Source organism: Neovison vison, chromosome 2, assembly GCF_020171115.1.
Source record: "Neovison vison isolate M4711 chromosome 2, ASM_NN_V1, whole genome shotgun sequence".
Taxonomy (NCBI): Eukaryota; Metazoa; Chordata; class Mammalia; order Carnivora; family Mustelidae; genus Neogale; species Neogale vison.
In genome coordinates this window covers 30,972,935-30,999,827 of record NC_058092.1, presented here as the reverse complement: position 1 = coordinate 30,999,827, position 26,893 = coordinate 30,972,935, and the positions used below count along the sequence as shown (strand labels likewise).

The window sequence follows — 26,893 nt, the reverse complement described above, 5'->3', positions numbered from 1 at the left end:
GCTGGGTGGCTCAGTGGGTTAAAGCCTCTGCCTTCGGCTCAGGTCATGTTGCCTCTCTGCCTACTTGTGATCTCTGTCAAATAAATAAATAAAATCTTAAAAAAAAAAAAAGATATTGAATCAGGCAATAGAACTTGAAGTGGATTAAAGAGTAGGGGGGAATGGTTCCTGCACTCATCCAGCTCTGAAATTAAACCAGAAAGTGGCAGTGGTTTACACATCCAACAGATGTTCTTATCTCTCTGGCTGCCCTGCCATTTATTTAAAAAACACACCATTCCTTTCTCCCTCTCCATCTTGGCTCAGTCCAGTCCGCCTGCATTTCATCTTTGCCTGTTGACATCCTATTTTTCCTTCAACATCCAGAACAAATACCACACCTGGTCATTATTAGCCCTGGCTGGAAATGATCCCTCCCCTTCCATTGCTGATAGCGAGCTGAATCCCTCCTTCCTTTCCTCCTTCCACAGAGCACTTTTTTCTCCAAGGTAGTACAGTGCAGTAGCTCAGTCACAACTTTGGACCCACCAATATGCTATCTCTGTGAACTTTGCAAGTTACCCAAATTCTCAGTGCCTCAGTGTCCAGACCTGTAAAATGGGGAGAAGGGTACACAGCATTATTAGGAGGACTAAATCCGTTAACAGGTATAAAGCACTTAGAAGGATGTCTGATGTGTAGTAAGCGCCAGATAAACCTGGACATTCATTTTGACTGGCGGTGGTGGGAAGTGTGGAGCTGGCGGTCCGCCCCAGCGAGCGCCGGGTCCAGGCCGGGGAACGCGGTCACATGATTGGGTCAAGATGGCGTCGCCCAGCTGCTTGTGGTTCTTGGCCGTCGCTCTTTTGCCCGGGTCCTTCGCTGCACGGGCGCTCGGGCATCTCGACCGGGCCGCGCCGCTGCCGCTGGTGATCTGGCATGGGATGGGTGAGTGAGGGAGAAGAGAGTCGGAAGGGTTTGGAGACTCCTTCTCTTTCCCAGCCTGGGTTCGCGTCTGCAGAGTGCGAGTGTGGAGGGCGAGGACCGTGGCTGCACAGCGCTCTGCCGACCCGACGTCTGAGGATTTCGGGGGGCTGCTCTGCACTGGAAAGGGAGAGGGGGAAGGGACTGTCCTCTGGTGAGTGCTCGCAGAGAGCTGTGCATTGCGTTAGGGTATCTGTGCTGTTCTTGTTTAATCCTCAATGGCAGTGGCGTCAGAGTGCAGCGTCTGGTACTTGGTTTGGCACTCCTGGCTGTGGCTGCATGACCGGGGCATCCAACCTTTTATTCATTGACACACTGAATAGATTTGTCAGGCACCTGCAGTTCCTTTTTACATTTAACATGTAGGTATCAAGCACCTGCTAGATGCTGCAGATACGACAGTGAACAGACCAAATTCTTTGCCCTTTTGGAACTTACTTTCCAGGGGGAGAGAGAGACTATAAAGAAATAAATAAGCAAAACATATAATACGTTTTAAGCAAAATGGTGATAAGTGCAATGGAGAAAAAGAAAGCAGTAGGAGGATAGAAATGGGAGGTGGGGGCTGGCGATTTTATAAGGAAGGTCAAGAAAGGATTCACTGAGAAAATGACATCTGTACAAAGACCTGAAGTGGATGAGGGAAGCTGCCCTGTGGATAGCTGGTAGAAGGAGCAGTAAATGCAAAGACCCTGGATGGAAGTATGTCTGGTATGTTGAAGGAACAACATTCAGGTCAGTGGGGGTGGGAACTGAGTGAGCAAGGAGAAGAAAATAGGGGTTTAGGTTGGGAGGGTGCCAGTGTTGGGCCTACTAAGGGCATTGGCTAGAATTTGAGATGGGTAGTCCTTGGGGGGTTTTGAGCACATGAGTGACATGATATGACTTACATTTTTTGAAAGGACCACTCTAATTGCTGTATATTATATCTCAGGGCTGTGAGTTCAAGTCCTGTGTTGGACTCCACACTGGGCATGGAGCCTACTTAAAAAAAAAAAAAAGAATAGATTGTAGGGGATTATAGATGTTTGGAGGAACACAAGTTAGGAAGCTACTGCAACCATTTAAACGAGATGGCGGGTGGCATGAAACAGGATAATACTGGGAGATGCTGAGAAGTGTTCAAAGTTTGGGTATCTTCTGAAGGCAAAACCAATGGGATCTGTTAACAGGTTAGATTCAGGATGAGAGAAAAAGAAGAGTCAAGGATGATTCTGTGGGTTTGGGACTGGACAAGTAGAAGGAAGAAGTTGTCGTTCTACCAAAATGAGGAAGCCTGTAGGGCCAGCAAGAAAAAGTCCTGCTTTTGGGCTTACTAGATTTGAGATCCTCATAAGACGTTCAGGAGATGTAGAGGCATTTGGAGTGCAGAGTATAGGACAGAGATATGAATTAGAGATTTAAGTTGGGAGCCTTCCGCGTATGGTTGGCATTTAAGGCCATGAAACTGGGCAGGATCATGGGTATTAGAGTCCACAGGAGGAAAGAGTTCTCAAGATGGAGCCCTGAGACACTGCCAACATTTGGAGGTTGAGGAGATGAGGTGGAATCAGTTGAGGAGACAGTGATGGTGGAGGAACGTCAGAAGAGTGCAGTGTCCAGGAAGTCCAGTGAAAATGTTTCAAGATGAAGGGAGCAATCAGCTGTATGGAATTTTATCAGCAGGGCAACTGAGAACAGGTTATTGCATTTAACGATTTGAAGATCACTAATGACCTTAACCTAGGCAGTTTGGGGAACATGATGAAGGTGAAAGCCTTATTGGATTGAGTTAAAGAAAAGTGTTCAAAGAGCAATTAGAGCTGGCAAATACAGTTTTTTCAGTGCTCTGTGCTGGGCTCTGGGGCTATCGCAAGAGATTTAAAAGAAGTTATGAGAGAAGTAGAAAATGCTCTAAGCCTTAGCTTTTCCCCTAAAAATGAATTCTTAAGCCTTCCTCTCAGGTTAGAAACCTGATGATTCAGCTCCAAATGGGGAATGACCTCTGCCTCTTTCTCCGGGTGAGTGGCTGGTCACTCTGCTTCTGGTTTTTAGTTCTGGTTCCTAGAAACAGGAAACAGGACTGGGAGTAGGGTGAGCAGGGAGACCCCCAGAGTGCAAAATTTAAGAAGGCATTTACTCCCATAAAAGACTCTTAATTTCACAAAACAAACTGAGTGTTGCCAGGGGAGGGGAGTAGGGAGAGGGAGGTTGGGTTACAGGCATTGGGGAAGGTATGTGCTGTGGTGAGTGCTGTGAAGTGTAAACCTGGCGATTCACAGACCTGTACCCCTGGGGCTAATAATACATTATATATTAATAAAAATAAATAAATAAATAAATAAGGCATTCACTCTCTAGTTTGTAGAAGCTTAGGGTCAGCATTTGCACAAACCTGTGAGTGAGTACCTCCTCAAATTTCATGTCCTAGGTTCTTTTTTTTTTTTTAAAGATTTTATTTATTTATTTGACAGAGATCACAAGTAGGCAGAGAGGCAGGCAGAGAGAGGAGGAAGCAGGCTCCCTGCTGAGCAGAGAGCCTGATGTGGGGCTCGATCCCAGGACACTGGGATCATGACCTGAGCCGAAGGCAGAGGCTTTAACCCACTGAGCCACCCAGGCGCCCCTGTCCTAGGTTCTTTCCTTGCCTTTCCCCAGCCCTCCAGTCTGGCCCCTAAGTGCTTTTGAATCTTTTATTCCCAAATGTTCCAGATGATAAGGGAGCATAATAAGCATCTCTGCTTATTTTTCAGTTGTGAATTTTGTGTGCCAATTATATTGTATGGGCTTTTGAAGTTTGTTATTATTTGATAAACATGAGCCAAACAAAAAAATGTTCTTTTTTAAAATTGGAGTGAAACAAATATAACCTACAATTAATCATGTTAAGATATACAATTCAGTGGTGTTTAATGGCCACTATGTCGTACTATGTTGTACGACTACCACTTCTCTCTAATTTCAAAGCTTTTTCATTACCCTACAAAATACCAGTACCCCTTAAGTAATCACACTGTTCCCCACTCCCAGCAGTCCCTGGAGATGTCCAATCTGCATTCTGTCTGTATAGATTTGCCTATTCTGGATATATGTATATACATAGGTAATCATGTATTATATTATATATTGTGTTTAGCTTACTTCACATACAGTAATGATTTTTAGGTTCATCCACATTGCAACATGTCAGTGCTTCATTCTTTTTTTCTGGCTGAATAATATTCCTCTGTGTGTATATACCGCAGTTGGTTTACCCACTCATCCATTGATGGACATTTCGGTCATTTCCACCCTTTAACTATTATGAATAATGCTGCTATGAATATTGATGTACACGTTTCTGTGTGGGCATGTTTTAATTTCTGTTGGGTAGAAATCTAGAAGTGAAATTGCTGGGTCATGTGGTAATTGTTAGGTTTGACTTTTTGAGGAACTATAAAATTTTCACAGTGGCGGCATCATATCACACTCCCACCAGCAATACAAGGGTTCCTATTTCTCCACATCCTTGTAACACTTGTTACTTTCCATCTTTTAATTTAAAAATTTTTTATTAAAGTCATCCTAGTAAGTATAAAGTGGTATCTCATTATAGTTTTGATATGCATTTCCTTAATGACTAGTGATGTTGAGCATGTTTTCATGTGCTTGTGTTATTTGGAGATAAGTCTGTTCAAGTCCTATTTCCATTTTTTAATTAGATTAACTTCTTTTTGAGTTGTAAGAGTTCTTTGTATATCCTGGGTATTAAACCCTTATCAGGTATATGTTTTGCAAATATTTTCTCCCATTCTGTTTCACATTCTTAATAATGCTCTTTGAAGTATAGTACTTTTTTTAAAAAATGTGTGATGTTTTGGCTCACGAGTATCTCTCATTGTCTTTGTTGTCTAGGAGACAGCTGTTGTAATCCCTTAAGCATGGGTGCTATTAAAAAAATGGTTGAGAAGAAAATACCTGGAATTTATGTCTTATCCTTAGAAATTGGGAAGACCCTGATGGAGGTAAGGCCCTTCACAGCTATGTTCCTCTGAAGGTTTGCTGACTGATTTCATAGAATGTATTATTAAAATGCTTTGCCTTGCATTTTTAGCAGCAGATCATACAATGATACTTGAACTCTTGAGTGGCTTATGTGAGGCTTCCAACCTGAATCTGTTTGGCCTCTTAAGAGAAGATGCATTGGTGGTTTTCATCCTGACTTTTCTCTGTGGCTCCTCTTTCAGGATGTGGAGAACAGCTTCTTCTTGAATGTCAATTCCCAAGTAGCAACAGTGTGTGAGATTCTTGCTAAGGATCCTAAATTGCAGCAAGGCTACAACGCAATGGGATTCTCCCAAGGAGGTCAATTTCTGTAAGTTCCTTTCTGTTCAATCGTACTATTTACATGGAATTGATCTTTTTCTTATATTTGGGTAGATCCACTACTCTAATTCTTTTGAGCATTTCATCTCTCTTAGAAGGAAAGGTATTCTAAATTGTCTCCATGTAAAAAGCTTTATGAAACAATTTATTTTCTATGAAAGAATAAAGATTTGTATTTGACCTTACTGGAGGAAATCCTGATGCTCCATGGCTGTGGGGAATCACAGAGGATGAAGTAGCTTAATCTGGAAATTTGGAGGTTAAAGATACATTTTTATCTGACTGTTGGAGCTGATAATCCTTTTTTTTTTTTTCCCCAGGAGGGCAGTGGCTCAGAGATGCCCATCACCTCCCATGATCAATCTGATCTCGATTGGGGGACAACATCAAGGTAACTTTGGCCTCTTTGCCTCCTTTTTTTTCTCTGTTCTAATCCATGTGACCACTTGATTTTAAAACATTCCAGCAGCTCTATTTGTACAAGAAGTCAGCCATCCTTGGAAAGTCCCGTTATAGTAAACTAGCCAGAATTAAAGAAATAGGAGGAGACTTGGGATTCTAGAAGCCAAGAACACAGGTGAATTAGATTGCCAACTGCTTCTCTCCAGTTTAAATGACATGATTTCCTGGGAGGTGAGGTGGTTGCAGCCACATGGCAAGTGGTGATTGAGGAGTCAGTAAGGACCAACAGTCTTTCCTTTCTTTTTTTAAAGATTTTATTTATTTGAGAGTGAGAGAGAGCACATGCACACAAGTGGGGGGAGAGGGAGAGGCAGAAGCAGACTCCCTGTTGAGCAGAGACCCCAATGTGGGGCTCGATCCCAGGACCCTGAGATCATGACCTGAGCTGAGAGCAGATTCTTAACTGACTAAGCCATCCAAGTGCCCTGCTTTTCCTGTTTTCTGACATTGTGATGTCTTACTGAATTTAGACTCAGGCAAACAATAACATCTGAGGTTTTTTGTCTATATAGTTAACAGTAGAAAATAAATCCTTTGAAAACCAACAGGTTTTCTGTTTAGGCAGAATTACGTGCTTTTGGGGAAGGATGTGTCTTTGGGATAGAGTATCATCTCTGTTCTCATGGTGGCTATCAGGTGGCATAGTGTAGGGGCAGAAGGATTCTCCTTATAATCAGGAATTCACCCAGTTTACTGTTGATGATGGGCAAATAATTTGGTACTTAGATCCCTTTCACAGATGAGGGAAACTGAAAGAAGGCCTTGCCCTTCTTGTAGGAGTTTTTCAGAGGATGAAGTGAGAGTAAGTAGAAAAATACTTCTTTTGTTTGTTTAAGATTTTATTTATTTATTTATTTGAGAGAGAGAAAGAGAGCGCCAGTGGGTGGAGGGGGAGAGGAAGAGGGAAGAAACAGACACCCTGCTGAGCAGGGAGCCCGACACAGGGCTCGATCCCAGGACCTTGCAGTCATGACCTGAGCTGAAGGCAGACTCTTAACTGACTAAGCCACAAACTGACAGGTGCCCCCAAAATACTTCTTAAAAACACAAGTAATATTCAAATGTGAGTTGGTAAAAACAACTTTATCATTCAGCCAACAAATATGTGTGAAAATCTATAAATAGGACAGACAAGGTCCCTGTCTTCAGGAAACTTCCATTCTAGTGTGGGGGGTAGGAAATAGACAATGAAGCAAGTAAATAAATAAATAAATAAATACAGATAGTGGGAACTATGATCAAGAAAAAAACAGGATATGGGGCACTGGGTGGCTCTGTTGGTTAAGTGTCTGTCTCTCGATCTCAGCTCAGATCTTCATTTCAGAACCATGAGTTTGAGCCCTGTATTGGACTCCATGCTGGGCGTGGGACCTACTTAAAAAAAGAGAGAGAGAGAGAGAAATAGGATAATGTTTTTTTTTTTTTAAAGATTTATTTATTTGACAGATGCAGTGAGAGAGGGAACACAAGCAGGGGGAGCAAGAGAGGGAGAAGCAGGCTTCCTGCCAAGCAGGGAGCCTGATGTGGGGCTCAGTCTCAGGACCCTGGGATCATGACCTGAGCCAAAGGCAGACACTTAATGACTAAGCCACCCAAGCGCCCCAGGATAATACTTGAAGGACAGAATAGTGTCCTTCAAGATGTGGGCTCTGGGGGCACCTAGGTGTCTCAGTCTGTTGAGCATCTGACTCTTTCATCTCACCCAGGTCATAATTTCAAGGTCATGAGTTCAGCCCCACATTGGGTTCCATGCTGAGGGTGGAACCTATTTTAAAAAAAGTAAATAAATAAGGGGTGCCTGGGTGGCTTAGTCAATTAAGCCGCTGCCTCCAGCTCAGGTCATGATCTCAGGGTCCTGGGACCAAGTCCTGCATGGGGTTCCTTGCTCAGCAGTGTACCTGCTTCTCTCTCTGCCTGCCGTTCCTCCTGCTTATGCTCTCCTTCTCTCTCTCTAACAAATAAACAAACAAAATCTTTTAAAAAATAAAAAGAAAAATAGAAAAGAAAAGAAAAAGAAAAAGAAAGATATGGGCTCTGGAGCCAAACTACCTGTGTTCATATTCTGGCTCTACGCTTATTGTCCAACCTGAGACCAAGTATTTAACCTCTCCGTTTTGAAGTTTCTTTTCCATAATATGGGGTGAATAATAATTTTTACCCCACATGTTGGTTTTGAGGATTGAATGAATTACTGCCAATATATGCTTAGAACTATGCCTGGTACTGCTGAAAATGTTATTGCTGAGGCTGATGAAGATGGAAGGTATAACTGGGGGAGGGGCGAGGAAGGGGGTTGGGGACTACTTGAGTTAGGGTTGTCAGATGTGACTTCCCCAAGCTAAGACCTGAGAGCAGGAATGAGCCCAACCACTGAGGCAGTGAGAGGAGCACATCTACCAGGAAGAGCTGGTGCCAAGGCCCTTAGGCAGAAAACTCTAATGGGAGCACCAGCTGGCTATGATATAAATTCTCAATACGCTATTTTCTTGAGGAATAGATGAATGAGATCAGAGGCTAGCTCTGGTTCATTGTCTTCCTCACCGTGCCTTGCACATAGTAGGTGTTCAGTACATAGCTCTTGAAGGAACGGATCTTTGTCTTCTGCTGCTATAGGTGTTTATGGACTTCCTCGGTGCCCAGGGGAGAGTTCTCACATCTGTGACCTGATCAGGAAGACGCTGAATGCTGGGGCTTACAACAAAGCTATTCAAGAACGGTATGTATGGTTGGCTGGAAAGGATGTGGAACTGTCAGCGTGTGAAAATATCATGCCGACACTGAAATGATGTTGACAGCAGAAATTCCAGGAGTAGTGGCCAGGGGTATGCGCATGAGAGGCTTTTCTAAAGTATCTCTGTGCTGTCTGCTTGGTTATATTATAAGCTTAAAACTGCTCTAATATTAAAATTTAAAAAGGAAGGGTTTTTGTTTTTTTTTTAAGATTTTATTTATTTATCCCAGAGAAAAGAGAGAAAGTGCATGCGCAAGAGAGTGTGAGCAGGGGGAGGAGCAGAGGGAGAGGGAGAAGCAGATTGTCTGCTGAGCAGGGAGCCCAGCTCAGGGCTGGATCCCAGGACCTTAGGATCATGACCTGATATGAAGGCAGATGCTTTTTTTTTTTTTTTTTTTAAGATTTTATTTATTTATTTGACAGAGATCACAAGTAGGCAGAGGCAGGCAGAGAGAAAAGGGGGGGGGGGAAGCAGGCTCCCTGCTGAGCAGAGAGCCTGAGTCGGGGCTTGACCCCAGGACCCTGGGATCATGACCTGAGCCGAAGTCAGAGGCTTAACCCACTGAGCCACCCAGACACCCCCTGAAGGCAGATGCTTAACTGCTGAGCCACTGCCCCTGGAGTACTCTAGATAATAACTAGATTTGGGATCAACTAGTATGACAACAGCAGCTATCCTACAGGTTTTCCAAGCGTATTATTCTTGTCTAATAACAGTTCTTCAGTGCAACACTTCCTTGAAGCCATTTTCCAAGGTTCAGCCCTGCCAGGACTTTGCATGTGGAAACAACCTGTCCCTAACTAACCTCTTCGTTTCCTACCCTTTGGCGACTCGAAGTCACAGAGCTGTGTCAGGTCAGTAGTGCCACCTAATGGTCAGTGAGGGAAACTAAGATACTTTTTTTTTTTTTTTTAAGATTTTATTTATTTGAGAGCGATAGAGTACAGAGGGAGAGGGAGAAGCAGATTCCCTGTCTAATAGGGACACCCCAATGTGGGGCTCAGAGATCATAATCTGAGGAGAAGGCAGACACTTAACTGACTGAGCCACTCAGGTGCCCCCATTGTTCTTTATTCTTTACTTAGTATTCTTCTAACTCTTGCCCAGATGCTTCAGAAAAAATCATCCTTTTATTTCTTTGTGTTTCTTTTTTTTTTTTTAATGTTTTATTTATTTGACACAGAAAGAGAGATCACAAGTAGGCAGAGAGGCAGGCAGAGAGAGAGGAGGAAGCAGGCTCCCTGCTGAGCAGAGAGCCTGATGCGGGGCTCAATCCCAGGACCCTGAGACCATGACCTGAGCTGAAGGCAGCGGCTTAACCCACTGAGCCACCCAGGCGCCCCATTTCTTTGTGTTTCTTTTGTGAACCAAGCACAACCCATGGCAATGAGAATTGTTAGCGACTGAAAATGAGCAGTCATGGGGAGGAGACAGTAACACCTAAATACTGATTAAAAGTGGCAGATTGATATGTTTTTTTCACTTCCTCCTTAAACTGTAATAATAACCCAATAGCAAAAGAATAGAAAGTGAGAAAACCCACAAGGGCCAAGAGAACAGGAGAGGAGAGGAGAGACAAAAAAAAAAGACATCACCATGTCTTTGAAAGAAAGCAGATGAAGGAGTGATAACTGTTTCAGCAGAGGAAAAAAAATCCGAAACCTTTGTGTCTGTAGAAGGATGCCCTGAGAAGAAGGGAGCAAATTCACTTTTTATAGCTCCACAGAGGGTCAGGAATTAGATGCATAAGATCCTTTGGTAGGTAGAGATCGGTGCATGGAGCTAAAAACAGGACTTTTTGTTGGGGGAAAAAAAATCATTTCTATATAAGGAATGATCAAACCCCCAGTTCCCATAAGTGCACATCCAAGTGACTGCTCCTCCCCCACTGTGACAAGAGAAGCAAAATTTATTCTCTGGAGCAATTTAACTCGAGAAGTACAAGACTCTGAGGTGATAAGTGAAGGATAGTGATGAGACACCCCGCTGAAAACCCAGGCCCTCCCACTCCCCTTTCCTCCCACTCAGTCCCAGAATGAGAGCCACTAGGCTTATAACCTGCTAGTCTGATGTTCAGTGGACCTGTCTCTGGAAAACCTGACTGGCCCCAGAGAGAAGATCTACAGATTGAGGTTTTTGAGTCCTTCAAGAAATCAGGATTCCTCTCGACTACTGTGAGGTGAAGCCACCAGGAGGTAAGCTCTGTTATCACACAAGAAGGCTCCAGTCAGTTTGTAGTGTCTCGTTTCAGCGTGAACCGTGAGCCTGGGACCCCCAGCCAGACATCTGAGGAAAGCTTCTAGTATGAAAGGCAGACTGAAACCAACGAAAAGTAAAAAGCAACTTGGAAGGAAATGATGACAGTTCAAGGAGCCAAAGAAAATCTTTAAAAAGAAAAAAAAAGGGGTGGGGGTGGCTCCTGGGTGGCTCAGTAGGTTAAGCCGCTGCCTTCGGCTCAGGTCATGATCTCAGGGTCCTGGGATCGAGTCCCACATCGGGCTCTCTGCTCAGCAGGGAGCCTACTTCGTCCTCTCTCTCTGCCTGCCTCTCTGCCTACTTGTGATCTCTGTCAAATAAATAAATAAAATCTTAAAGAAAAAAAGAAGCCTAGAATTATTATCTTTAGAGATGAGCAGTTACCTCCATGGCACCAGAAAAGAATGAATAATACCAACAATCGGAGCGTAAGAGAGAACTGGCAATTAAAAATAAGACAACCAGGGGCGCCTGGGTGGCTCAGTGGGTTAAACCTCTGCCTTTGGCTCAGGTCATGGTCTCAGGGGCCTGGGATCGAGCCCCGCATCGGGCTCTCTGCTCAGCGGGGAGCCTGCTTCCCCCTCTCTCTCTGCCTGCCTCTCTGCCTACTTGTGGTCTCTCTCTCTGTGTCAAATAAATAAATAAAGTCTTTAAAAAAAAAAAGATTAAAAAATAAAAAAAATAAGACAACCAAAATAAATGTGAGAGCGATATGGGACTATAAACTCGAGGAAATCTCTTAGAAATGAGAACAAAAACTCAAAGAGATTTAAAAAAAAAAAAAGGGAGACATTTAGGAAGTCCAGGATCTGCCTGATAGGAGTTCCAAAAAGAGTCCAGAGGAGAAAGGGTGGATTGAAATTACCAAAGAAGTAATACAAGAAATTTTCTCGGAATGACAGGACATGAATTTCCAGATTGAAAGGGCTCACTAAGTGATCAGGGCAAGGGATGAAAAAAAGCCTCACACTGGTGCATTCCTGTGACCTCTCAGAGCATGAGGAGAAAGAGTGGCCTCCGGGGAGGCCGCCTCCAGAGTCCATCCCAAGGACCATGCATTCCTGTCAGCAGCACCACCTGCTAGAAGTTTTCTGAGGAAAAGTGATTTCCATCCTAGAGTTCTGTGCAGAACCTCTAAGTACAACCACTTGTGAAGGGAAAATAAAGGCCTCTTCAGACACATCAAAAAAAAAAAAAAAAAAGATTTCGCGTCTGCTGCATGGCCTGGTGTCTGGGAGCCTCCCCCGTCAGTACTTTCCCACATGGAGATTCAGTGCAGGGCCCTCAGCTCACACTAAGTAGGCAGCTTGGGGCTGTTACCGCTAGTGGTGCCATATTTAAAATATTTTATTCAACTTGAGCTGCCTGTTTGCTTTATTTATAAGCATTGCCGTGGTTTTGTTTTCTCTTTTCGGTTGTAGTCATAAAGTATTTCATTCATCATTTCATCAAACGTCGCCCTGCAGTTTGCCAGGCCCTGTGGTAGGTCTGGCAGATGGAGTGCAGAATAAGACAGTTAGCGACCCTGTCCCCATGAAGGAACGTTCTGGTGGGGAACGGGGGCGCTCCAAGCAAACAGAGGTGCTGGGTCACCTCTAACAGTGCTAAGTCACCTCTAACAGTGCTAAGGCTGTGGCGGAAATAAGCAGGATGCAGTGGTGGCGAGGCGTGGAGGCAGTGCCTACTCCAGACAGAATGGCCTTCGGAGAAGAGGAATTTAAGCTGGGGTCGAAGGATGAGAAGAAGGATGGGAGGAGCTGAGGAAAGAGCCATTAGGCTGAGGGAACAGGAAGCACAAAGGCCCGATCCTAGGACACAGTTGGCTTATTCTAGGCCCCGGTGACAAGTTGAGTGATAGACCGGAGTTGGCAGGGGTGACACCCGCAAGGATGGGAAGATCACATCGGCCATGTGAGTTTCCTTCTAAACATCAAGAGAAGTTTTGGGGAGGTTTCAAGCAAATATGGCCAGATTCAGGTGTTTGGATGGTCTCCACTGCTTTGTGGAGAGTGGACCGGAAAGCAGGTAGAGGAAAAGCAATGGGCTTCCTTAGTGTCTCAATAAGAGGTGATGATGGCGTGGACACTGAGGTGGCCACAGTGAGCTGGAGAGAAGTGGAATGACCTGAGGTAAGTTCCATAACGTAGCTCAGTGTGAGCCAGGATACAGCCCAGCATTTACAGCAGGGTTTCCCTTGGAAATGCTTTCTGAGTTCTCAGTGGCTCAAATACAGATCGATACTTTTCTAAATTTATGGAGTTGCTTTTTCTTTTTAAAGTTTCTTTGTTTTTCTATGTACATCTCATCTTAGCAGATGGGCAGTAGGAGATTTAAAAAGGTACACATGGGGCACCTGGGTGGCTCAGTCGGTTAAGCCTCTGCCTTCAGCTCAGGTCATGATCCCAGGGTCCTGAGATCGAGCCCCACATGAGGCTCCCTGCTCAGCAGGGAGTCTGCTTCTCCTTCTCCCTCTGCCCCTCCCCCTGCTTGTGCTCACTCTTTCTCTCTAATAAATAAATAAAATCTTAAAAAGGGGGGGGGCAGGTAGCCCCAGTAGAGGTGGGAAAGGGGCAGGGAGGGTGGAAAGGCACAGAGGGAGATCACGTACTGGTAGTGTGGTGCTAGGCTGCCTTTTGTATCCGGGAGGATTCTGGATGTAGGAAAATAACCACGTTAGCCCAAAGTAAATTTTTAAAGGAGTTCATAGTCTTTTGGTACCCAGGGTTTCAGAGGGACTAGAATCAAGAAATGGGAGCCACCAAGCGCTGGGTCTGTCTCTCCCACTGGCGTTTCTGTTGCCTCTGTGGGCCTCTGTTGCCACTGGACTCTCCGGCCACCCGTGTGGTAAAAGGTGGCCTTGCCCAGCTTGCAAACTTTTTGTTTGTTTGTTTTTTAAGATTTATTTATTTATTTTGGAGAGAAAGAGAGAGTGCCTGCAGGAGCAGGCGAGGGGTAGAGGGAGGGAGAGCATCTCAAGCAGACTCCCTTCTGACCACGGAGCCTACCTTGGGGCTCAGTCCCATGACCCCCAAGATCATGACGGGGCTGAAACCAAGAGACTGTCACTCTGCTGACAGAGCCACCCAGGCACCCCCAGCTTCCAAGTTTTTCATTGTATCTGTTCAGGATATTATCTCAGGAGAGGCTGGAATCTCTTGGTCCCAGTCCAGATTTCTGGGGATGGGACCATGTCCCAGCTCAGGTCAGATCTCCATCACTGCCTGTGGCCAGAAGAGTGAGACCACATGGTACCGACCATACCCACCCCTGTAATCAGAAGGTGGACACAGGAAGGTTGCAGTACCCAGACAAGGAAGAGTTTATTTTGATTTAGGCAGAGACCCCAGGAGGTGTCTTCTGCACTGTTCAGATCATTCAGCCTTAAAACAAATTCGATCTAGTTCCCTGGGAAGCCAGTGAGGAGGGACTTCCCAGCGCCAGCTCCTGGCTCGGTGGGGGCAACAGTGAGGAACGGTGAGTGTGACAGTTCTCTCTCATCTCGTGCTTGTGAAATCCACCCTCTAGTTCCCCTTTGAGATACTGGTAGCCCTTCCTGGATTTCTTCCTCCAGTTTCCTCCTTGCTATTCTACTCACTGAGCCCATCCCCACTGCAGTAAATACAGCAGTGTCGCCCTGGCCTTGGCCTGTCTTCCCCTGTGCCAGCTCTGCTCTCCCAGGTGGCCCTGCCCTTGGTCCTCGGCCCTCAGCCCTGCATGCCCAGCACTTGCAGGGGGCCTGTGCCCCCCAGTGGCTCTCACAGCACGCTTATCCCCAGGTGTCCTGCTTTCCCCACACCTTCGCCCTCAACTTGCCACTCCCCTTCTGGAAATACTAAGGTATCTACTTAGGCACTTTTCCACTGTTCAAAAAAAGTAAAGAGAGTAATGTCATCTAAGACCTAAAATTAGTATTTTGTCATATTTGTGTCAGATGTTTTAAGAACTGAAACATTTCAGGTAATACTGAATTCTTCTACATACCTCTACCAGGTCCCGTTCCCTGCCCTCCCTCCATAGTGACAGCCACTGTCAAGAAATGAGAGTATTAGGGGCGCCTGGGTGGCTTAGTGGGTTAAAGCCTCTGCTTTCAGCTCAGGTCATGATCTCGGGGTCCTGGGATTGAGCCCCGCATCAGGCTGTCTGCTCCGCCGAGAACCTTCTTACTCCTCTCTCTCTCTGCCTGTCTCTCTGCCTACTTGTGATGTCTGTCTGTCAAATAAATGAATGAAATCTTAAAAAAAAAAAAAAAGGAAGAAAGAAAGAAATGAGAGTAATAGAGTCTTTCTGTCCTCTTAAAAAAGAAAAATTGTCTATATATATACATATATATCCTCCATCAGTATGTAGCCTTATTTTGTATATTTAAAATGTTATGTAATGGATATCTTGTGCACTTCATTCTGCAACTGAGTTTTTCATCAGTATCACATTTAATAACACGTTGTTAGACATCTGGTTCATTCCTCTTAACGACTACCTGGCCTTCTGGATTCTGTGACTATACCACCGTGTATTGATTTCCATACTGCAGACATTTCAGCACTTCTTTTTTTTTTTTTTTTAGATTTTATTTATTTATTTTTCTCCCCAATTTATTTATTTTCAGAAAAAACATTATTCATTATTTTTTCACCACACCCAGTGCTCCATACAAGCCGTGCCCTCTATAATACCCACCACCTGGTACCCCAACCTCCCACCCCCCCTCCCCCATCACTTCAAACCCCTCAGATTGTTTTTCAGAGTGCATAGCACTTCTAATTTCTCTTGATGACAGACAACTTAGAGGGATCATCCTTGTGTTGAAAAGCCCAGCCTGTGTTGCTGCATGTCTCCTCTACTTTTACTCTACCCACACAGGACACCACTTCTGGTCACCACATGTGTGGAGATTTTCCCCACACCAAGGAATTCTCTGGGACACCAGCTGGGTCCCTACAATTTAACTCAGTTCTGACACTGGCCACCTGGAGATAGCGTCAGATGCCATAGATTAAGAGCTCACTCCCACAAGCCTGCCCCCCACCACACAAGCGCGCGCGCACACACACACACACACACACACACACACACATGCCCATTGCCAGTAATAGGTCCCCACATTACCCACAACTTCTGTCCCACGTTGACTACAAAGTGGAGGTTCCCACGGCTCTCTCCTCAGGTGTGATTAATTTGCTAGGGTGGCTCACAGAACTCAAGGAAACTTGTTTACCACTTTATTAAAGGGTATGATAAAGAACACAGATGAGGGGCACCTGGGTGGCTCAGTCGGTTGTCTACCTTCAGCTCAGGTCATGATCTCAGAGTCCTGGGATCGAGCCCTGCATCAGGCTATATGTCCTGTGCTCAGTGGGGAGAGTCTGCTTCTCCCGCTCCTTCTGTTCTTCCCACTGCTTGTACTCTTTCTGTCAAATACATGAAATCTTAAAAAAAAAAAAAAAGACACAGATGAACAGCCAGATGAAGAGATAGATTGACTCTTATATCTATCAGGACTCAGGAGGGTTCTGAGGGTGGGAGCTGGGGGTACACCCTTCTGGTGTGGGTGTGTTTGCCAACCTGGAAGCTTTCTGAACCCCTACTATCAGGATTTTATGGAAGCTTCCTCCCATAAGCATGATCCATGGAGCACTAGCTCCATTTTCCGCACCCCCTTCCCCTCTCTGAAGAATGGGGGGCAGGGCTGAAAATTCCAAGCTTCAGAAGGAGGTTTGGTGAGCAGCCCCATCTAGGAGCCATCCAGGAGCCCACCCAGAGCCACCTCAGTAGAAGAAAAGCTGCTCCTAGTGCTTTTACCACTTAGGAATTTACAAGGGTCTTAGGAGCTCTGTGCCAGGAACCGGGGTTGGAGATCAGTCTACGTATTTTCTGTCACCCAGCAACCCCTGAACAAGAACTTACGTACTAGTAGAATTCACATATGGACTCTCATTTACCAGGTAATTTGGGGAATGCTTCTTAACCTCTCTGCCTTAGTTTCATCATCTATAAACGAGGGCAGATGGGCTGTAGAGAGGGTTAAATGAGATAGAGATGTAGATAGAGTGCTTAGAACAGTGCTTTGGAGACACTCTGTCCTGTTAGCTGCTCAGATTACAACGAGAGCGTGCATCTTCGACTCGCCTCGATGTTGCCGAGGTGGTTGTACCAATTTCTGTTCCCACCACCAGAGTGTGAGCGTTCCCGTTTTCTACAGTCTTAACTTACTCGGGATCCTGTGTCTGTTGCGAGTCTGCCAGTCACATGTGTGTGGGATGGTTTCGCTTTCCCATCTGTGCCTCCCGTTAGGCAGCTCGAACATCTGTTCATGTTGGCCACTCGGGTCTTTCTTTTCTGAGTTGCCTATTCATTACCTCTTCTAGTCTTTGCCTGTTTTTCTGTTGGACGCTCTGTCTTTTTCTTACTGGTGTGTAAGCATCACACACACACGCATCTGTGGTAGGATTTTTAAATTTTTTTTTAAAAGATTTTATTTATTTTATTTGACAGACAGAGATCACAAGTAGGCAGAGAGGCAGGCAGAGAGAGAGAGGAGGAAGGAGAGTCCCCGCTGAGCAGAGAGCCTGATCCCAGGGCTTGATCCCAGGACCCTGGGCTCAGGACCTGAGCTAAAGGCAGACACTTAATGACTGAGCCACCCAGGCGCCCCTGTATTAGGATTATTAAGCCGTTCTTTGCTAGGTGTGTTACACTTCACTTCTCCCAGCCTGTGGTGTATCTTTTAGCAGATTTTTTGGGGGCAGTTTTATTGAGATCGAATTCACATACTATACAGTTCTCTCATTTAGTATGTATCATTCATTGGTTTGGGGCATATATTTTTAAGTTGCAGTAAAACGTGTGTGTGTGTAAAACAGAATTTGCCATTTCAGTCATTTTTAAGTGTACAGTTTTGGGCCACTAGGTACTTCCCAAATAGCAGTAGGTTCAGCAGCTTCCAATTTGGATTCAGGCCATGTCGTCAGTCCTCAGGACTGAAGCACAAAGCTATTCTCTGATCCCATATTTTCTTCTAATTTTTTTTTCAAGTTTTGTTTTGGTTCTCATGTTTTTCATCTACCTGGGGTTTTCGCTGCTTGAGTCCGTTTCCGGGCTGCTGGTCCGTTCCATTCACCTATTTGTCTCCCCTCCTTGCGCAGGCTGCTTTAGTTACTCTGTAACTTTTGGGAGGCTCTGCTTCAAGTCTGGGCTGGTCTTGGACTTTTATTGTTTCATCTGGAGTTTAGAATTAGTTTGTCAGATTCCACCAAAAATCATGTAGTGATTTAGGTTAGAATGACTTAGGGTTCAGCCATCGCCTTGACACCTGTGCTTCTGCATTTCCTTTCCTCCCCGTCAGGCTGCTGTTCCTGTCCCTCCAGGACTTGGAAGAGCATCTCCCCGTGCAGATGGTACCAGCAGCGGCTGGGTTTGGAGCCAGGGCCAGGAGGGACAGAATAGAGTGGCGATGGGCCCCGACAGCAGTAACTTCTGCAGAATTTGTGCCATGAAGGGACACGTTAGTGAGCTTTACGGTTGATAGGTAATTTTCCCAATAACCCTGGAAAGAATCCAGCTCTGAGAGACAAGTGCCTGTGACTCCAGCACAGGGCTGCGTGTTGTGAAGCTGGTGCTGTGGGCGCCACACGGTCCACAGAGGTGGGGGGGGGTACGTGTGGTGGTCGAGAGCAGGGCCACTACGGCCGCTTAGGCCATTCAGGCTCTGTTTGCTCCCAGAAGAGTGACCGAGGACAAGCTGCTTAATCACTCTGGGCATGGTTGCCCCATTTGTAAACAGGAGGCTAATAATAGTGCCTTCCTGATGGAATTCTTTTCAGGATTAAATAGGTTAATGTGTGTAAAGTGCTCAGAATAGGCCCAGTAAGTGCTGTCTAAGCCACAGAGGCTGCAGCAGGCCTCAGGGGTAAAGGCTCTGGTTTCTGGGGAGCTGATTGCCTCTTGAGTGGGCTGCATTGGAAAGTGTATGGACTTGGGCAAATTTAGGCTCCTATCTTACCTTGTCTACAACTGTGTCTTTTTTTTTTTTAAGCTTTTATTTATGTATTTGTGTATTTAGAGTGCATGCGCACAAGCAAGCGGGGGGAGGGGCAGAGGGAGAATCCCAAGCAGACTGCCCACGGAGCCCCATGTGGGTCTCAAGCCCACAATTCTGAGATCACGACCTGAGCCGAAACCTGGCGTTAAGGGATGCTTAACTGACTGAGTCACCGTTGACATGGCCAGGTAGTTGTTTTTTGTTTTTTTTTTTAAGATTTATTTATTTATTTGTCAGAGAGCGAGCAAGCGCAAGAGCTCGTACACAAGCAGGGGGAGCAGAGGAGGGAGAGGGAGAAGGAGACATCCTGCAGGGCAGGGAGCCCTTTGCGGGGCTGGATCCCAGGACTCTGGGATCCTGATGAGCCAAAGGCAGATGATGAACCCACTGAGCCACCCAGGAGCCCACGACTGGGCAGTTTTGAGAGCGTTACTTAACCTCTGAAATTGGCCCCACCCTGGTGACCAGGCAAGAACAGTACAGACCCACGTTTCTTCTCCGTCTGGCTCCCTGACACTCCCAGCTTCTGCTCACCTGCAGGTCCTTCCCCGTAGGTGCCCCGTGTACACCAGGCTTCTCACAAAACAAAATGCCTTTCCTTTCTTCCTGTTGCCCCTTCTGAAGCACTTTTCACACAGAAAGTTGCCCCAGGACTATTGCTTTAGTTTTCAGCCATTGGGCTCCCTGCTGTAACTCTGGGTCACTGGAACCTGGTCGGGCAAGATCCAAAGACCTTTGTATTTATTCCCCGAACATTTTTTGAGGAAACTTTGATTGGCCACCATGTGTGCGCCCCCTGCTCACCAGTTCTGAGCGTTTGGCACTATTGACCACCCACCCACTCCCGAAGCTTCTTCCCTTGTTCTCCTAGCCATACTGCCTTCCCTCCTGCTCACATCTCACAAGCCCTCCCCTCCCTCAGTGCCAGCCACTTCTTTCAGAGCCTGTCTGGCATCCTGCACCGGGCCCTTCCACTCGGCAGAGACTTCCTGCTAAGCATCTGCTGCGTGCCTGTGTGTCGTTGCTCAAGGAGCTTGTTGTCCCCAGGGGGAGAACCAGGGAGTCAGCTCGCCTCCGGTGAGCCACAGCAGGTCTAGAACTCAAGCACAAGACCAGTGGCAATGTCCGTATTTTATAAATGGTCAGAGTTCATCACATTTTGACAAAATCAGTGAAACTAAACACTGAAATGTTTCAAATACATTTAAAAACAGATGATCGAATGTTCCTGTGACCGCTGTTAAGCTCACCGCGGCCTCTTTTTTTTTTTAGATTTTTAAAAATTTATTTGACAGAGAGAGATCACAAGTAGGCAGAGAGGCAGGCAGAGAGGGAGAGAGAGAGAGGAGGAAGCAGGCTCCCTGCCGAGCAGAGAGCTGGAGCCACGGCCTCTTTTGACCTCGGGTGCACCTGCCCTGGACGTGAGGACCTCTGACCTCTCTGCTGTAGCTGGTTCCTCTGGGCCTTTATGCCATCCTGCCCTGCTAAGTGGAGCTTTCTGGACCACCACCTGAGGGCAGCTCTTCTATTCAGGCTGGGGAGCGCCTTTTTTTTTTTTTTAAGATTTTATTTATTTATTTGACAGAGAGAAATCACAAGTAGATGGAGAGGCAGACAGAGAGAGAGAGAGAGGGAAGCAGGCTCCCTGCCGAGCAGAGAGCCCGATGCGGGACTCGATCCCAGGACCCTGAGATCATGACCTGAGCCGAAGGCAGCGGCTTAACCCACTGAGCCACCCAGGCGCCCCTGGGGAGCGCCTTTTGTACAAACATTTCTTCTCTCCCCTGCCAGCCTGGGCTAGAGTCCCACCTGTGTTCTGACTCCTCCTTCCCCCAGAGGTCTTCTGCCAGCCGGTCCACTTTCTCTTGTGGAAATGCCGCTGTGTGGTTGCAGGAGCTACGGGGAACTGTGGAGGCGCCAGCTGGGAGGACTTGGGAAGGGCTCAATGTGGATGAGGAAGGGCCCCCGAGGGAAGGGAGGGGAGGATAGAGGGAGCAGAGAGACTGGGGAGAAAGGGAAGCATGTGAACACCAGTCTGAAATAATAGTATAAAGGCCAGATCCCCGCCTTTTGTCCTTAAAAGTCTATGACATTCCAGAATCCTGAAAACTAGTGTCCTCATTCAACAATAGGAAGAATGCTCTGGGATTCAAGGGGTAGACCTCCCTCCGAGCCTGAGGCTGGCCAGATGGGTGAAGAGAGGGACAGCTGGATGCGAAGGTGGTGATAGTTGAGCTGAGTCTTTGCAGATTTCTGCATGAGAAGCAGCAGAGGGGGAAGCAGGGGAGACTTGGGGCAGGGACAGCATGGGCCACAGTGACTCAGAGGCGGAAGTGTGATAAGGAAGGCTCAAGGCCCTGGGGGAGCAGATACCGATGAGTCCTTTTCCCAAATCTGTGGGACTGTACTGTGCTGCATAGCACTCTCCTCCCTCTGGTGTGTCCTTAACGAACTGTGTCGTAAGTAGAAGTCTTGTCTGCCCTATTTAAGGTCAAGGCTGGGGACGTGGTGGCTCTTTGATTTTTTGTCCTTTTGAAGTCTCTTAGTGCACAAAGTGCATATGCACACACAGGGGTGTGCCCCCAGCGTGCTGACTGCCACGTGGCTCGGTCACCTTCATTCCTTCCTTCTTCCTGCAGCCTGGTGCAAGCAGAATACTGGCACGACCCCATCAAGGAGGACATGTACCGCAACCACAGCATCTTCTTGGCAGATATTAATCAGGAGAGGGTAAGCTCCTATCCCAGGCTGCTGTTGCTGTGCGTTCGTGTTGCTTTTGGGGCACCACACGCAGATGAGCTGTGACCGTTTACCCAGAATATCCTGGACACACACCCTGGGGAACAGAAGTTCTGTTTTGGGAAGGCAGTGCTTATGAGCGTCAATTCCTTTTAGGAAAGCTGAAATTCATTTGGCTTTCTTCCCGTAGGTCCTTTTCCTTGCCTTGCGTTAAAGAAGCAGGGTAAGCTCAGTAGGTTGCTGGCTGGCTTAAATGGAGTGTCACAGTGGCTGTCTTACTGAGGGCAGCCTTCCTAGTGGGTCCCTTGGGGGTCAGATTTTCTCAGAAGTGAGATTTACTTAGAAGAGAGATGGCAGAGGGGACCGAATATGTCCCAGGCACAAGCTTGGTTTGGTTTGTGGGATTCTGGTAAACTCAGTGACTCAATTTGTATTGGGCCCATCTGGAGGGTTGTTTTGTTTTGTTTTGTTTTTTAAAACAAAACTTGAGGGTTGGTGCAGAAGTAACGGAAGTGTTATAGCAGAACCACTCAGAATGTGCGGTTTCTCATTTTGCCTTGGCTCTCTCTGGGTGGTCACCTTTAACCTATGTGACGGATGCCTACGGAGTGTGGTGACAGACTATGGTTGGTGGGGGCATTGCCAGTCAGATAGGATGGTAAGAAAAGGCTTACAAGGTATATTCTGGGCCGGGAGCTGGAAAACCAACCCATTATCATGGGGAGGAAATACTGTGGCCCAGGGTTGGGGAGGCCGGAGCACTGGAAGGCTTTAACACCCTGCTGGAATCTGACGGTATTGTCCCTGAACTACTACTGGCTTTCTTCCAGGGAGTCAATGAGTCCTACAAGAAGAACCTGATGGCCTTGAAGAAGTTTGTGATGGTCAAGTTTCTCAATGATTCCATCGTGGACCCTGTGGACTCTGAGGTGAGATGCTGTGCCGGCAGACCACACCACACTGGGAGACCAAAGGAGTAAATGGCATTAAAATACAGCCACCTGCTGAGGAGAAACCTTCAGTCCCTTCCTCCACCTTCTGTGTAGAGCAGGGCTTCTTTGCTCGAGGTCTACAAATGGGACACTTGGGGCTATAACACCCCCCAACACCTGAAATTGTTTGCAAAATTATGTAGTATCATTGTCTGAGGAAGGGTCTATAACTTTTACCACATTATCCAGGAGACCTGTGACCCAAACCATCAGCCCAAAGTCTGTAAATCCCTGAGCTTGGCATTTAAGGTCCGCCTTGACCTACCTTTCCAACTTAATCTTCCTTCATGTCCCACTTCACACATATACTCTAGGATGAAGTCTTGAAATGCACCAGACTTGGCATGTGTTTTTACTCTTAGTGCTTTTGTTCATGCTTTTCAGTCTCTAGAGTACCCTTCCCTGGGCTTCTCCACCTGACAAGCTAAAGTTCATCTGTCAAGGCCAAGCTCAAACGTCACTTCTTCCATCCAGGATGTCATCCCTACTCCAAGCAGACTTTGCTCCCTCTTTTGCAAAATCATCACATTATGTCAGGCCATCAGGGACTAGCCAGCCTGATCAGCCCGCCATCTGCTTTTGCAGGGCCTGTGAACCTTTTTTTTTTAATATTTTATTTATTTATTTATTTATTTGACAGAGACAGAGATCACAAGTAGGCAGAGAGGCAGGCAGAGAGAGAAGAGGAAGCAGGCTCCCTGCTGAGCAGAGAGCCTGACTCGGGGCTCAATCCCAGGACCCTGGGATCGTGACCTGAGCCGAAGGCAGAGGCCTTAACCCGCTGAGCCACCCAGGTGCCCCCCGTGAACCATTTTTTAATGGTTAGAAAGAAACCAAAAGAATATCTGATGACAAAGGTTATATGAATTCAAATTTCAAGGTCCATAAGTGAAATTTCATTGAAATAGAGCCATATTCTTTTTTTAGCTTTTTGAAAACCATATTCATTTTTTATATATTGTGTGTGGCTGCTTTTGTTTAGAAGGGCAGCACTAGGTAGTTACACTCATGTGGTCCTTAAAGCCTAAGCTATTTTGTATCTGGCCGTTACAGAAAAGTTGGCTGATCCCTGTGCTAAACAGTTGTTTCTTTGCCTCACCAGACCAGAGTTGTAGAAAACAGGGACCACATATATATTTATCTTCAATGTCAGATTTAGCACAAGGATTTTCACAGCGTAGGTGTTCAGTTACTGTAGGAAACAGGAATTCTGCGGAATTGCAAAGCACTTTGGAAAGATTAACTCATCCCTCAGGATCTACCCTTAAAAAGAGATGACTTAAGACATACTCTGTTTTTACTCTTTGCTACAGCTTTGTGATGTTGTTTGTTGGTAGTCTTGACAATATGTGCTGTTGTGTCTGATCTTCATTCACCCTCCTCTTCTGCAGTGGTTCGGGTTTTACAGGAGTGGCCAAGCCAAGGAAACCATCCCCTTGCAGGAGACCAGTCTGTACACACAGGTAACCAGAGAGGAGAGAGGTGCTGTCTTTTTCAGCTCCTGGTTCCCAAAGCTGCTCGATTCTTTGGTGATAGAGGCTGTCCTGTATGCCCCAGAGCAGTGGGTGCTCGGAGGCCTGTGACTTGGTCTGATAACGGGTGAGGCCGGTGAGGGTGCTGATTGTGACCCCAGTGCCTCGGGCGCTGGGTGATATTAGTGTACATCCTGAAGAATTAAGGACCTGGACCTCATGGCTTTCCGTATGTACAAAGATCACCTCATCTCCAGTTTCTGTCTGCTGATGAAAAGGTTTAGAACTGGCTTCCTTTGCTGACATGCAGACTGCAAAGCCAGGAAGCCCCCGTGCATCGTGAACACATAGGAGAGGTGTTAACTTTAAAACACGAACAGATGCGAAGTCCTGTTTTTAAAATTAGAGCACTGGTGAGCTCCTCCTGCGGGGCCCGGGGGCAACGCGGTAGGCCCTGTTTCTCCAGCAGAGGTTGCACCATTTCACTACCTCTAGTTCTGGGACCTTCCGCACTCCAGGGAACGGATATTGGAACTGGACCCTCCTAGAAGGCCCAAGTGCTATGGGCGCCACTTGCCTTCTACAAGAATTCTCCTAAGTAATTTCACGGGCCAGTTGTCTCCTCTCTCGGCTTATCTCCAGCATTTGGTGGCCCATCTTGGGTGAGCTCAAAGGGAAGGGAAGCTCAGGTCTGCTGAGTTTTGGAAATTACAACTAAGAACTTCCCTCTCGTCCAAGTCAGACTGATGGTAGCTACAGCAGAAGCAACACTCCGGCTCTGTCACCTGCTCGTGCTCCCAGCCATGATTGTTCTGTGCCCCTGTGGGTAGTGCCAGCATATGAAAAGTGAGGTGTGTTCTTCAAGGGTTAGATGTTTTCATCTTTTTCTGTTTTTGGCTCAGTCTCACTTGACTGACATTTTGAGGCAGTTTTGTCTGTGGCCTGCCCACCCACGCAGTGGTTCACCAGAAGCTTTAGGAAACTTTTCAGAAAGCTGAATATAGAACTCTGTAGACAACAATCTCAATTATACCTATGTTTTGAATGCTCAGGAAGAAAACAGGGAGGTATCCTTTTTGGCATTTTCAAGTGTTAACACCTAAATTTTGCTACTCTGGGAAAAGACTACACTTTTGAGCACATATCTCAAATGAACATTGATTCTTTACAACTGTTAATTTTTCGTGAAGCCTCTTAATTATGATCTTTCTGTCTGCAGGACCGCTTGGGGCTAAAGGAAATGGACAATGCAGGACAGCTCGTGTTCCTGGCTGTGGAAGGGGACCATCTTCAACTGTCTCAAGAATGGTTTTATGCTCACATCATACCCTTCCTGGAGTGAAACCCTTGTAGTCTGCCCCAGAGCTCAGGGAGCCCCTAGAGCTTCTATACACCAGTAGAAGAGTGTTCCCTTCATGCCTAAGCCTGAGCTCAACTCACATCCAGCTTGCAACTAATCCTTCCCTCTGGTTATCACCTAACACGCCCTGCTCAGAAAGATCTAAGATTCGAATCTTATCCTTTGCCTCCTCCTATCAGCATATGGTGTTGAATGCAAGTTTAATTAGTCAATACCATGCATGGAGATTATTTTACAATCCCTCAATGTGGTCAGGCTGTCTTAGGCAAGTCTGCTGCTGATCAGTGTCAGAACTGTGCCCAGAAGAGTCTGAAGCTAAAGCAATTAGAGTTTAAGGGCAGACACCTTTTTCAGGAAAGCCTAGCCATATTTCAAGCCAAGAGGCAGCCAATATCCAGGCCTGAGGGGACCATAAATGCTTGCTCAGTTTTGCTGGTGGAGAGCCAACCAGTGCTTGTGAAAGTATTGTTTAGATAGTGTTTCTGTGTAATTCCTTGAGGCTACTCTTTTTTCTCAGTATGTTGTCTCCTTCGGTGCGTCAGCATTGACATCTTCTGCTGGGCCACTGTCTTGTCTCAGTAGCACTCTGGTCTCATCAGGTAGTGATAAATTAGTTGCTCTGTCACAAAAGGGAGGGGAAGTAGCACCCAACTGGATTGCTTAAGGTGGTGGAGGGTGGGGGATGGAGTACATCTTGCTTGACTTGGGGGAATGAAGACAAATGTTCAAGTGGACAGAACACTGTATGTCAACTACACCTCAGCTGAACAATGTACAAGCAGAAACGATGTGACACAGGTGGTCCCTTCCACGCCATCCTTGACTAACCTGTCCCTTTTTCCGTGTAGCCAGCGGTCTACATTCTAGAGTCACTGTGCTGCTGGTGTTAGCAGACAATGGAAAAATGGAAAGAGATCAGGCTTTCTAACTCCGCATCTCAAAAAACTATTTACAGTACATTCAAAACTATTTCTGATGTATTTGATGAAAAAAACGATTATTTGCTCAGAAAGCTTGGGGAATACTGCATACCCCTTTTCTCCTGATCTCCTGAGATCAACTCAGAATACTAAGGACTGAGAACTCGGGTTACGATAAAAAAAACTAACCTTGAGCTACTGTTTTCCCATATTATGTGAGCATGGACATCTTAGCCTCCCACTACTCCACCCTGAGAAAACCCATCAGCACTTCCTGGAAGACTATTGTGCAGAAAGCCCATGTGAGGGAAGACAGCTGTGCAGCGGGAAGCACCTTGTTAGTGCTGCTAAGTTTACGCTTTATGATTTTTCTCTCCCCTCTCTCAAGCCTTAGTTCTCAACTAGAAGATGAGGATTAAGGGTAGCAAGTGGGGGGAATGTGAAAAAAATTTTATGATACTGTCTAAAATAAAGACTAGTTTCTTATCCTTGTTGTCCTTGTCCTTCTCAATACTCATACATACCTCCTCCCAGGGCGCCTGGCTGGCTCAGTTGGTAGAACATGCGACTCTTTATCTTGGGATTGTTGAGTTTTGAGTTCCACGCTGAGGTAGA

At 46.2% G+C, this 26,893-nt stretch overlaps 1 protein-coding gene across 1 annotated transcript; it reads left to right on the top strand.

Moving 5' to 3' along the window:
• The first annotated feature begins 792 nt into the window (after positions 1-792).
• Positions 793-26,764, top strand: PPT1 (palmitoyl-protein thioesterase 1). Its single transcript, XM_044237921.1, has 9 exons — positions 793-927; positions 4,837-4,946; positions 5,169-5,296; positions 5,628-5,698; positions 8,383-8,485; positions 21,435-21,525; positions 22,365-22,463; positions 23,918-23,989; positions 25,218-26,764. The coding sequence occupies exons 1-9, from the start codon at positions 804-806 to the stop codon at positions 25,338-25,340; spliced, it is 921 nt and encodes a 306-aa protein (XP_044093856.1). The 5' UTR covers positions 793-803; the 3' UTR covers positions 25,341-26,764.
• The last annotated feature ends 129 nt before the right edge of the window (positions 26,765-26,893 follow it).